The following is a 12,089-nucleotide window of genomic DNA, read 5'->3' as shown; positions in this document are numbered from 1 at the left end:
TATTTTAGCAACCCATATAATTTAAAAAATATAAATACATCTCTAAGAAGCCTAATGTTAAGGTCCCACAGGAAAGTGGCAGAGCAACAGTCATTTTAAAAAAACTCATCAACTTTGACCCAGTTTCCTCTACTTGCAATAATTTGTCCCAATTAAATAATTCAAGAGAAATTGTTCTGTGAAGATGCCTATGGCAACATTATTTAAACACCACCTCCAAATCTAATGATTACTTGTTCACTAACAGAAAATGCACTATAGTGTCATCAATAAGTTATAAACATCATATAGAGAAACAAAAAAGACAAGCGAAAAAGAGTTTTTAGGAGTTTCTATGCTATAACTGCAGGTACAGGAAATGTGTCTGTACACAGGTTAGAAAGAGAAGTTGCAAACATCAAAACCATTGTTTTAGCTCATGGAAATGTTAAGAGTGCCTGCTCTTCCTACCAAGCCCTTTACTGTCATCTCACAATCTTTCCTTTGCGTTTAAATAAACTTACATGAAAGCATACCTTGAGAGAGAAACGGAAGAATGCTTTAAGACTAGAGTCTTATTTCAAACAGCTGAATAAAACTGTTGGTAACCTAGACAGGATATAAAATGGTGCAGCTACTATGGAAAAACATGTGACCATTCCTCAAAAAATACAGAATTATCATACATCTGAGAAGTCCACTTCTGAGTAGGTACCCCAAAGATATCTATACACTCACATTCATAGCACCATTGTTCACAACACTTTGGAAGCAAACCAAATATCCATCGATGAATAAACGGGTAAACAAAATGTGCGATGTACATATAGAATGGAGTATTATGTAGCCTTTAAAAGAAGGAAATTCTGACATAGGCTATAACATAGATGAATATGGAGGACATTATGCTAAGTGAAATAAACCAGCCACAAATTCTGCCCCATTTCAATATGAGGCATGTGTATCAGTTAAATCCATAGAGTCAAAGTAGAATGGTGGTTGCCAGCTGCTAAAGGCAGGGAAAAGATGAGGGGTTATTATTGAACAGAGTTTCAGTTTGGGAAGATGAAAAAAACTCTAGAAATAAGTGGTGGTAATGGTTGTGCAACAATGTGAATGTACTTAGTAACACCGAACTACATACTTGAGGCTTAAAATGATAGATGTTATGCTATGTATATTTTACTACCTTCAATTTTTTTAATCAGTTTTATCTGAGGCCCCACAGCATGCAGGGGAGCAGGCAGGGACAAATTCTGGAAAAAAATTAGTAACAAAAAGCATCTGTAAAAGTCATTTATGTAGACCATCAACATACCTGACTACACCTGTTTTAGAACTGTGGTCTTCAAAGGACCAGCTAACTCTGCTCTGGTTTTCTGCTTGCCTGATGCCTTCAGTAATCCTAGGTAGCTACCGAGGTCCCATATTTAGTAATCCCTGGTGAGAACAGAGGCTGAGAGGGAGAAGAAAGAGAGCTCAAAGGCAAGAACGGCACTTTCCAGGGCCCCACCAACAAGCAGACTTCAAAGGCCAGATGAAGTTAGCCGACTTACTATAAGGCCACTTGTCAAGTGGTGACCTTACCAACCTGTCAAAAGCAAGATCCCCAAAGTAAGCAGAGTGGTTTCATCCTCCAGGTGGTGGCAAAGTCCATTCTTCGACATATATTTTAACTCACAGGCAACTCCCTGAAGCCCTTCTCTGCAAAAGAACTCCAAAAGCTGAGTTTCCTGAAGGGAGGGGAGAGAAAAGCGAGAGGAGGGGAGGAGAGGGGAGTGGGGAGGAGAGGGGAGGGCAGGGGAGAAGCAGCCTGGCACTTGGAGGGGGAAGGGGGGGTCTGCTTTTCCCCTTTCCCACTGTCTCAAGAGTCATTTCAAGGACTACAACTGCCATTGACTACAATTGTGATAGTGACATTCCAGAAACATTTCAGCACGAAAAGCTCTGTCTGGTCTCTTTTTTCCTTTCTCCCTCTCCCTCTGGGGTCAGGTGGAAGAGTGGGGCCAAGGGCGCTGCCCCTTTAAAATTATCTAGAAAACATTCTCTGAAAACCCACCTTGTAATTAATTGCACCTGGCACAGAGAGCCTGGTGTAAAAATCAACTGCTAGCCTCAAACATACCGAGGGCACAACAGCTTTAGACAAACCCCTTTTCTGATCCAGACACCCAGACAACGGTTTTTCAACTTATTGTCATCTCCAATAAAACAACTGACATGTGAATGCCCCTATTTGCATAACCATGACGTCTGAAAGTGTTTTTCCCCTAGAAAATACTATGTAGAAACAGGATTCTAACTTTCTCACCACCAGCTAAATGGTGAAACAGTTTCACATATTTACACAGTGCATTTTCAAAAGAATGAATAAACTTAAACAGGGCTAAACAAATATTTAGAAAAACAGTGTGAGCTTGCTTCTGGCTGAAGGAAATGAAGAACTAAAAGCCACTCTTCTGGTTTCTTTTTCCTCTGAAAGGTTCCATGCAGCAACATATTCCTGAGGTTGAAAATGTATAACTGGTTTTCACACCAAAATTACGGTGGCTCAGACACAGGAGCTGAGAGGAATTTAAGCTATATGAGCTGAGATTTCTAGAATGTATAGCCTCAAAATTTTCCATTTGTAGTAGCATTACGTTTTTCTAAAACATTTCTCTATGTGAAATACATATACAGAGAATGAGAGAATTTTTTAAAGCTGAGTTTGTCTTTTTTAATAAGTGCTAGGTTTAGAAGGAAGAAGCTCTAGAGTCTTTAGTCCTCAGTCTGGTCGGTCAAGACAGACCCTGATTTGACATGCAGCCTCCTCTGAATTTACAAAATGTTTTTGTGGCAAAATTTCTGTGCACACAGACAGCAGCCCTCCCGTCATCCTGGGATCAGTCAAACCTCAAGCAGGTTCACCAACAGCCATCTGGGACTCAGAGGTTAGTGGCCCTAAAGAGTCATGCTTCTCAATCCCCAGGCTGTAACTGAGTTGACCTAATTAATGCTGTTGCAATTAGAGCACAAACCAAAGCTATGGGTTGCTTTTCTCTGGAACAGCCCCTTTCCACATAGAATCATTTGTACCAAGAGAAAGTATTCTATTAGGAGATTCCAGAACCTCATGGAAACTTCAAAATGCAATAAAGCAAATGGGGAAAATACAAAATGCTCTAAAGGAAGACAGAGTCCAGAAATCTCACTTCCTTCATGTGTCACACTCTCATGGTACAAGTGGGAACATTTTTAGGGCTGCCCTGAGCCCTGAGGGAGAACAGAACATGTCACCCCAGCCTCTCTGGCATAAAGATCATTGTGAGCTGATTACGTGAGGGTAATCACCGACTGAAACCGCCCACCCTGCTCAGGCAATCACGGAAACCATCTGCATGAGTTATTTTATAACAGGAGATCCTGGTAAGGAACATGGAACTAACAGGCTACCACCAACCAGAAGAATTCAGGTCAAAAGGTTGGAAGGCGACAGGAGATGCGAGTCCATATGTCGTCCCAGAATTCTCCTTGCTGGAGTCCATCTTGACTGAGCGACGTGTGAGCCACTGGGAAGGACCCTGAGTCAGAAAGATCGGCCAGAGACAGCCCGGAAACTAATCACATCACCACAAAACCCAAGAGAGCGAGCCACATGGCAGAAGAGTCCTCTGGGGCTCCCTCACCCTGCTGCTCTCCACCCAGGTGGCCCTTCTCAACAAAGTCTCTTGTTTTGCCAGCCTGTGTGTCTCTGGACAATTCACTTCTGAGTGTTAGACGACCGCCCAACTCTCAGGACCTGGAAGGGGTCCCCTTTCTTGCAACAATTATTTTGGAGGAACAACAGACAGGAGAAGCTCGGAAAAAAAGAGTAGAAACTTACTCTTCTGTAAGATAAACTTACATTTCAATCTCCATTTGTAAATACGTCTCCTTCTCTGTACCAGGAAGAGAAGCATGATTCCAAATCACCAAAAACTCATATCAACGGTGCTGGCTTAAAACTGCTGACAAACCTCATCCTTGTTTACTGTGCCTTTCCTGGTAACTTCCCATAACTGGCTTCCCGACCACCACCACACACACACACACACAGATACACACACACATACACACAGACACACACACACAGACACACACACACAGACACACACACACAGACACACACACACACACACCACACCCCTGGTAACTTCCCATAACTGGCTTCCTGACCACCACACACACACACATACCTGGTAACTTCCCATAACTGGCTTCCTGACCACCACACACACACATACCTGGTAACTTCCCATAACTGGCTTCCTGACCAACACACACACACACACACACACACACACCCCTACCTTTCTCTTGCCCTTAGCTAAAGATGGTATTAAGACAATGGCTTGAGCCATCTCAAAGAGTTAATCTGTCTTTCTGGGTATTTCCTATACATACATGAGGTATACATGTTAATAAACGTCTGTTGGTTCTCTTGTTATCTGTCATTTATTAAGTGGGGTCTGTGTCGAGAACTCAGGAGAACAGAGGGAAAATGGTTCTTCTTCATCTACAACAGCGTGGGAATTGCACCAAGAGAATTTAGCTTTCTTAAAAGATGAGCCAGTCTGTCAGAGGCATGTAAGTACCCACCAACAAAATGCTTTAAAATTCTATATATAGGTCAGCCATTTCTCCTCTTTCTTGCTCTAAAAGCATCAAAACAATTACTAATGAAATATCATATACTACATAAAATATGACAGGTAATTAGTAGTGACAGGAAAGAACTTCTATATTTCCCCCCACCAAGATAAGCAACTTCTCTTTTAAAAAACAATTTTCACATGGAGAAAATAGACACTGAAACATTTCAAGAAAAGATTCTGGCATGACTTACTGGTGCGGGAAGTTAATTCCACGGTTGGATTACAGACTTAAATAGCAACTCAGTTCAACGAACCCAAAGCAAAAAAGAGAATTCCACTTCACTTAATTCATTTATCAACCTTTCCATTACTTTCTTTTAATTCAAACATCCAAAGACGAAGAAAGGTTTCCATACTTTAATTTTTTAACATAATATACAGAACCACAATACTATTTAAATTTCAAATTATGGGAGATCACATTCAAATATGCTTGGATTTGACAAGCTGCTGTGACAATACTGAGAAATTTCATGAGAAGGGTATTTAGAATTTGTAAGATAATCAAATATTGTTTTAATTCATGAGCCAACGAATTAATAGTAACTTGTTTAAAAAGGCAATCTTTTGGACTTCAAATTATTATAAAAGAATACCAAGATTATATATAGATATGCTTTCTGAATTTCTCAAACTCATTTCATTTTGAAGGCCAAAGGTAAACGTTACACATTAGGACATTCAGGAAATCATTTCTCCTTTTCACTTACCTGTAAAAATCAAAACCTAAACCATACTTTCCTAAAGACACGACTATTTCTAGACTACATTAGTGTGATCAGAAAGACTACTAGAACTAACATCACTTTTATATTAACAATATTCACCACATCACTTCTTTCCTAAAAGGACAAAAAACTGGGGAGTTTAGATTTCCCTTGTTGAACTTATAATAATCTCATACTTTCTGGCTTTAATAAACTTCAACTCTTTTTTTCCAGTGAGAACTATCTATACAACACAGTGCCATTTAACAATTATTCCAGTGAGATATACATTAAGAGTCACAATATGATCAACACAATAGTGCCTTACAAAGTTTTTCTGCAGGTAAAAATGCTAAGAAAGGCCACAGTAGACAGTGCCAGACACTGTGAAAAACAGCAGATTACAGCTACCACTGAGGTTCAGAGGAGACCACAAGTTTCAGATTTGTTTCAGCAATGGAAAAAGAAAAACATTTAGAGAAACATAAAAATATATAACTCCACTGTCAATAATGTAATTTTTCAGGTACTGTTTCCTTAAACAGGCAAATTAGCTTAACTTAGAAGATGTGTACAAGATCAGCATATGAAAGATGTTCCTTGTTTTCTCATCAAAGGAATGCACTAGGATTAGCACGAGGGTCTTTCTGGTTCCTGTATCTGTAGGTCAGCCAAACTCCCAGGATCTGGAAGGGAAGCAAGAAAAGAAGAAAGAGAAAGTAACAGTTGTGCCTGTTTACTCAGTTGACCCATAAAATAATCTGAACTCTCTGAAGCACTTTGTATTGTTTGTTCAAAGAGGAAGAGATTTCTTTTTAAAATGTAGTAAGTAACCCAAATTCATTGCCCTAAGAAAAACTGAACACTAGGGTAGGCCAAGTAATGGCGCTCTGAGCTTGTCCACACCATAATCCTCAGAACCTGTGAGCATGCTATCTTACACCATAATAGGGACACTGCAGACATGACTGCGTTAAAGCTCATGAGATAAAGAGATCACGAGAGTGAACTCTGTGATGTAATCAAAAGGGTCCTTGAAAGAGGGAAGCAGGAAGGACAAAAACCAGAGACAGAGCCAAGACAGCTCAAAGGCAATGTGACAACAGAGGCATTAGCAAGGAGAGTCAGAAGACGCCATGCTGCTAGCTTTGAAGATGGAAAAATGTCAATTTGGAATCGAGCCAAGGAGCGCAGGCAGCCTCTAGAAGGTAGAAAAGGCAAGGAAACACGTCTCTCCTAGAGCTTCCAGAAACAGTCTCTACTTTAAGCTTCTGATCTCCAGAAGTTTAAGACAGTAAATCTGTGTTGCTTTAAGCTACTACAAGTGTGATTACTTATTAGAGTGCAAAAGGAAGCAAATACAAACACTAACTTGTCTTAATAGCTAAAATATCATATGTTTTGCTAATTCAAACTAAGTTCAGTGAAAATTAAGCAATAACAAAAACGCTGCAATAAATACATTTTCCAACACAGATCATTAAAAATGTAATTCCTACCTCTCCAAAGGTGGGGAGATGTATACTTTCAGAAAAGTAATTAAATAGTGATTGTCACATTTCCCTCACCATGTTCACTAATGAGATAGCCAATAGAAACTATCATTTTTTTAAATAAGAAATGTGTTCATTCTGGTGGTCCTGCTACCTCAAAGCTGATTTATTTAAAATACTCAAAAATTCTTAGACAAAATTTAATGAAACAAAATGAAATTCAAATTATATTTCCATATTTCAGACCTAGGCCAACTTTTAATCTAAATTTTGTCTGTTCGACTTCATAACTACTCATTAGCTATTGAAACTCGGAGAAGGCAACGGCAACCCACTCCAGTACTCTTGGCTGGAAAGTCCCATGGACGGAGGAGCCTCGTGGGCTGCAGTCCATGGGGTCGCGAAGAGTCGGACACAACTGAGTGACTTCCCTTTCACTTTTCACTTTCATGCACTGGAGAAGGAAATGGCAACCCACTTCAGTGTTCTTGCCTGGGGAATCCCAGGGACGGGGGAGCCTGGTGGGCTGTCGTCTATGGGGTTGCACAGTCGGACATGACTGAAGCAACTTAGCAGCAGCAGCAGCAGCTGTTGAAACTACCTCTAGACAACAGTGGTAAATCCAAAATTTTCTCCATTTACCACAGTAATAATTCCCGAGTTACTGTAAAACTCATGACTGGCAGAGGAGTTCCCTGGTGGCCTAGTGGTTAGGATTCTGGGCTTTCACTGTCATAGCCTGGGTTCAATACTTGGTCGGAGAACTGAGATCCCACAAGCTGTAAGGCATGGCCAAGGAAAAAATAAAAAAAGGAAATTCATGACTGGCAATGCTTATATAGTTGTTACAACATCTAAGGATGTAGGGGCTGCTGGTTTGAGAGGTGAACCAAGGAAAGATAAGTCTAATTTAGGAAATAGCAACCCACTCCAGTACTCTTGCCTGGAGAGTCCCAGGGACAGGGGAGCCTGGTGGGCTGCCGTCTATGGCGTCGCACAGAGTCGGACACGACTGAAGTGACTTAGCAGCAGCAGCAGCAAAGGAAGTAGAAAGTCTGGTTTGGAGTCTGTATGACAAGGCAGGGATGGGGGGAATTTACTTAAACATACAGAGTACTTTGTGTCTAGCTCAGTTCTTCACACTTCACAAATTCATACCATTTGATGAAAAACTCTATATGATAGGAATTGTCATTGTCCTCATTTTACCAATGAGGGAACTGAGGCATGGAGAGGTTAAATAACTGTATAACAATCACCCTGGCCATGAGTGCTAGAGCCAGGGTTCAAATCTGGGGTCCATGCATCTAATTATTTTGTTGCTTGAGAGAAGAATTTGATGTGGTACTGGCCATTCTCAGGCTAACAACATTCCATCTGCCATTTCAGCCACACTCATATTACAGGACTGAAATCCTTTCACACAGAGTAACTTCTCCACCACCCCTCAACCTGCCCGACCATCATTTCCCTGCCCCTGTCTCAGAACCATGGGCACACAGGAAACTTCTGGTTAGTTTTGAGATTGTTAAATACTGTTATTATCAACCCAGGATACAAGCTGATAGTGCAAGTTACAGTCCTTAGGGGAAATAGGGCCATCAAGTAAATTAAATACTCATAACCTGGAGCCATATTCTATCAAAGTTTAATTCCTCCAATTCAACTGTGACAAAACGAGACCACCTCTTCTGTGTGTCCCACTGCCAAACCACCATCTCCTTGCAACCAGGGAGAGCATGACAGGTAGGTCATGCCTAAAGTACAGAAAGATCCAAGTTGTATATTGGATTTTTAGATTACAAAGGTGCTCATGATTTAAAGATTTTCAATGGTAACTTTGACTAGACCTGATCATGAACTCTGCTGATTCTAGAACCTATACCCAGGACATGGTAGGTCACCAAAGTACAGTTTTATAAAATGTCTATGTAGAGTGTGTAACAAGTGTGTCCTTTGCTATTTTTATATTTATTAAATGTAGAAAGATGTAACATAATATACCAAATTATTAATGTTGATGATTTGAGTAGGTAACTTCAGGTAGTAGATCCAGTCTTTCAGCTTCACAATTTTCTGTATTTTCTAAAAGTTTCTACAAAGCATATGTGCTAACTTTTAAAACTTTTTTTTTAAATTTTAAATCAATGTTTCTTTGATGGTTTAAATTTATTTTCATGTGTTACAAAATAGTTCAAACGAACTCTTTCTATTTCTTCTATGATAAGAAATCATCAGCTAGTTAGACTCATCCCTTCAAGTTCTGAGAATTGCTGATTCTGTGAAATACTGAATAAAAATTTAAAAAGAGAAAGTGTATACACCCAAAAAAATATCAGATTGGATAGAATGTTATTAAAATCTCTAGTTAGGTTTCAAAAGGAATTGGTGTATAAAATATAAAGAAGGATTCCATGAAAGAACACTTGCAAAATCTAAGACCCAAGAGTTTATACTCTTAAATGATTAGTATTTTAAAAAAACAGTGGGGGCTGGGAGGAATGAACAGAGCACAGAGGATCTTTAGGGCAGTGAACATACTCTGTATGATACCACAGCAACGGATATATTTGTCTGAACTCATAGATCATACAACGGCAAAAGTGAACCCTAACGGAGGTGATGGACTTGGAGTGGTTACGACGTGCCAGTGTGGGTTAAGCATGACAAATGCAGCGTCTGGTGAGCAGTCGTGATAGTGGGGGAGGCTGTGCATGGGCGGGAGCGGGGAGGGCGATCCTGGACATCTTTGTTCCGTACTCTCAGTATCATTGTGAACTTAACTGCTCTAAAAATACAATCCTCTTTAAAAAAATATGCATAGCTGAAGCAGCGTGACCTGATGAGAAGAAAATGGAGCTGCTCAAAAGGACTAAATTCTCAAAATATATCCCAGATATAAAAAAGAAACCACGTGGCCACTGACTCTGGCTAATGAAGCATATTCAAATTGGTCATTCTGATATTTTTACCATCTATATTTTCAAGTTTTTATGACAAAAATCCAATTTTCTTTTAAAGGAAAGATAGGAAATGTGTACAGAATTGTTTTCAAGTGGTATATGAATTTTCTTGGATCGATGCCATGACCAACCCAGAAATAAGATGGCTCTTTCCTGAGAAAAACTAAAATGAGAAAATGCTTAGATTAGAAAGGGATGTTAGGGGAAACTTCCTTAAAAAAGTGACTACTGAGCTTGGTCTTTATCTCCACTTTGATCATTATAGCTAAGAGTGGACTTTTCATTCTTGAAGGGAAACAAAAATTGAGTTAGAATAAAGTATGTAAAACATACACACATACATGTATATAATGTGCTATCTATATTAATTACACATTTTATACATATGTATATATACATTATATGCATAAATGCAATACATGTCACACACAATTAAAATGAGATCTAATGTGTAACATGCTGACTGTAGTTGATAATACCATATTGTACAATTGAAATTGGCTGACAGAGTAGAATTTAAATGTTCTCACCAAAAAAAAATAGGTAAATGTTAATTAAATTGATGGGGGAATCTTTTCACATGTATAGTGTAGTGTAGTAGCGTTACGTCGCTCAGTTGTGTCCGACTCTTTGTGATTCCATGGGTTGTAGCCCGCCAGGTTCCTCTGTCTCGGGGATCAAACTCAGGTCTCCTGCATTGCAGGCAGATTCTTTTACCATCTGAGCTACAAAGAAGAGCTTCCACATGTATACATCCATCAAATCATCATGATGCACACTTTAAATACCTTACAATTTTGTCTATTATACCTCAATAAAACTGAGATAAAAAATAAAAATAAAATAATAAAATAAAACTGAGATATATGTATGTATTTTTATATTTAGTTGTACAGAGAGAAATAAACTTCTAGGCCCAAGATGAAGCTGCTATAATATTATCCAGGGTGCCACATCAGCGAGTAAAAATACCTGGGTAACTTCTGTGTCCCTGTAAACTCTCCGCTTCACCAAAAGTGCAGCATATTCGGCCAGCCAATCCCCAAAGGCCAAGCCAACTCTAGACCTTCTCCTCCCAAACAAGACTGACTCTCTGGCCCCAGCTAACAAGATATTTTCTATTATTCTCTTCCTTATTCTTCATCCTATAAAAGCTCCTTGCCTTCTGCCTTATTCTGCAGTTCTCCAAAAGAAGACTTTCCACAAAGCGTTAAAGTGTGTTCGTATCACCTATACTGTCTACTTTCACCATTTTTAACATATATAATCAAAATGAGAAACGCCTTTCTAAACATACAAATCAACTGGGTAAACCACATAGGTAGAAGCAATAAACTAACTATGTAAAAGTAACATCTATGAATTTTATTTAAAAGTCATAAAAAAGTGAAGTCAATGCCCAAGAAATTGCAAGCATAACAAGAAGCCAAGCAGAGTGACAGACAAGAGGAAGAGGGGATGGGAGGGAAGGGAGGAAAGAAAAGCAGAACAGACAGCCTTCTGTGTGGCTGGGGAGCCCCCAGCCCTGGGCCCTCCTTTCTAGACACTTTCTGGGCCCTGTGGCCCGCTCTCATCTTTTAAAAAAATTTCCCCTTTTTGGCACAGACTGAGTGACGGGATCCAAAGGGCCTTGACTGAGACAGACTTTAGGCAGGCAACTGATAGAAGAAATGCCAGCGGGCCAGAAACACATGAACTTATTTTCAAATTCACTAGTCACATTTCCAAAAGAGCAAGCAAACTGTAATACTATTTACACCTATTAAACTGGCAAGTATCTTTTAAGATAAAAATATCAAGAACTAGTGCTTAAAGCAAAAGTTGGTAGAATCTCCCCCAAATGGCCATTTGGCAATATTTATCAAACTCTTTTAAAATGCCCACATACTGAATGTGTCATAGTTTACTTTTGGAGGTGTACTCAAAGAAAAAAGCTAGAGAATACAGATAAAAAATTACATACAAGGAAGTTAACTATGGAATTACTTATTATAGGGACACACTGAAGGGGAAATTAAATATCCAAGAAGTTAAATGACAGAGTGAACTTCAAACATACAAAACAGTTAATATTTTTCTGATTTTCTTTTAAAGATAAATGCTTATTCTTACAATAGCCTACCATATATTTCTATAATTATGTGCACAATCTCACCTAACAGCATTACTCTATACATATTATTCTATTATATGTCTACAATAGGGGAGTAACAAAAACAATTAACACAGCAATCATTGGGGTCCCAGCATCTTTTTTTAAGCGGGCATAAT

The 12,089-nt window shown here is 39.2% G+C and overlaps 1 protein-coding gene across 1 annotated transcript in view; it reads right to left on the bottom strand.

Annotated features, from left to right (window-relative positions):
* Positions 1-4,997: 4,997 nt before the first annotated feature.
* The window catches only part of TSPAN13 (tetraspanin 13), a 37,675-nt gene continuing 30,583 nt past the window's right edge, over positions 4,998-12,089 (bottom strand). Inside the window, exon 6 of the mRNA XM_069587599.1 lies at positions 4,998-6,048. Within this exon, the coding sequence (XP_069443700.1) occupies positions 5,974-6,048 (75 nt within the window). The 3' untranslated portion in view covers positions 4,998-5,973. The remainder of the gene's footprint in view (positions 6,049-12,089) is intronic.

Source organism: Ovis canadensis, chromosome 4 (assembly GCF_042477335.2).
Source record: "Ovis canadensis isolate MfBH-ARS-UI-01 breed Bighorn chromosome 4, ARS-UI_OviCan_v2, whole genome shotgun sequence".
In the NCBI taxonomy this organism is placed as follows: Eukaryota; Metazoa; Chordata; class Mammalia; order Artiodactyla; family Bovidae; genus Ovis; species Ovis canadensis.
This window is presented reverse-complemented; position numbering and strand designations above follow the sequence as displayed.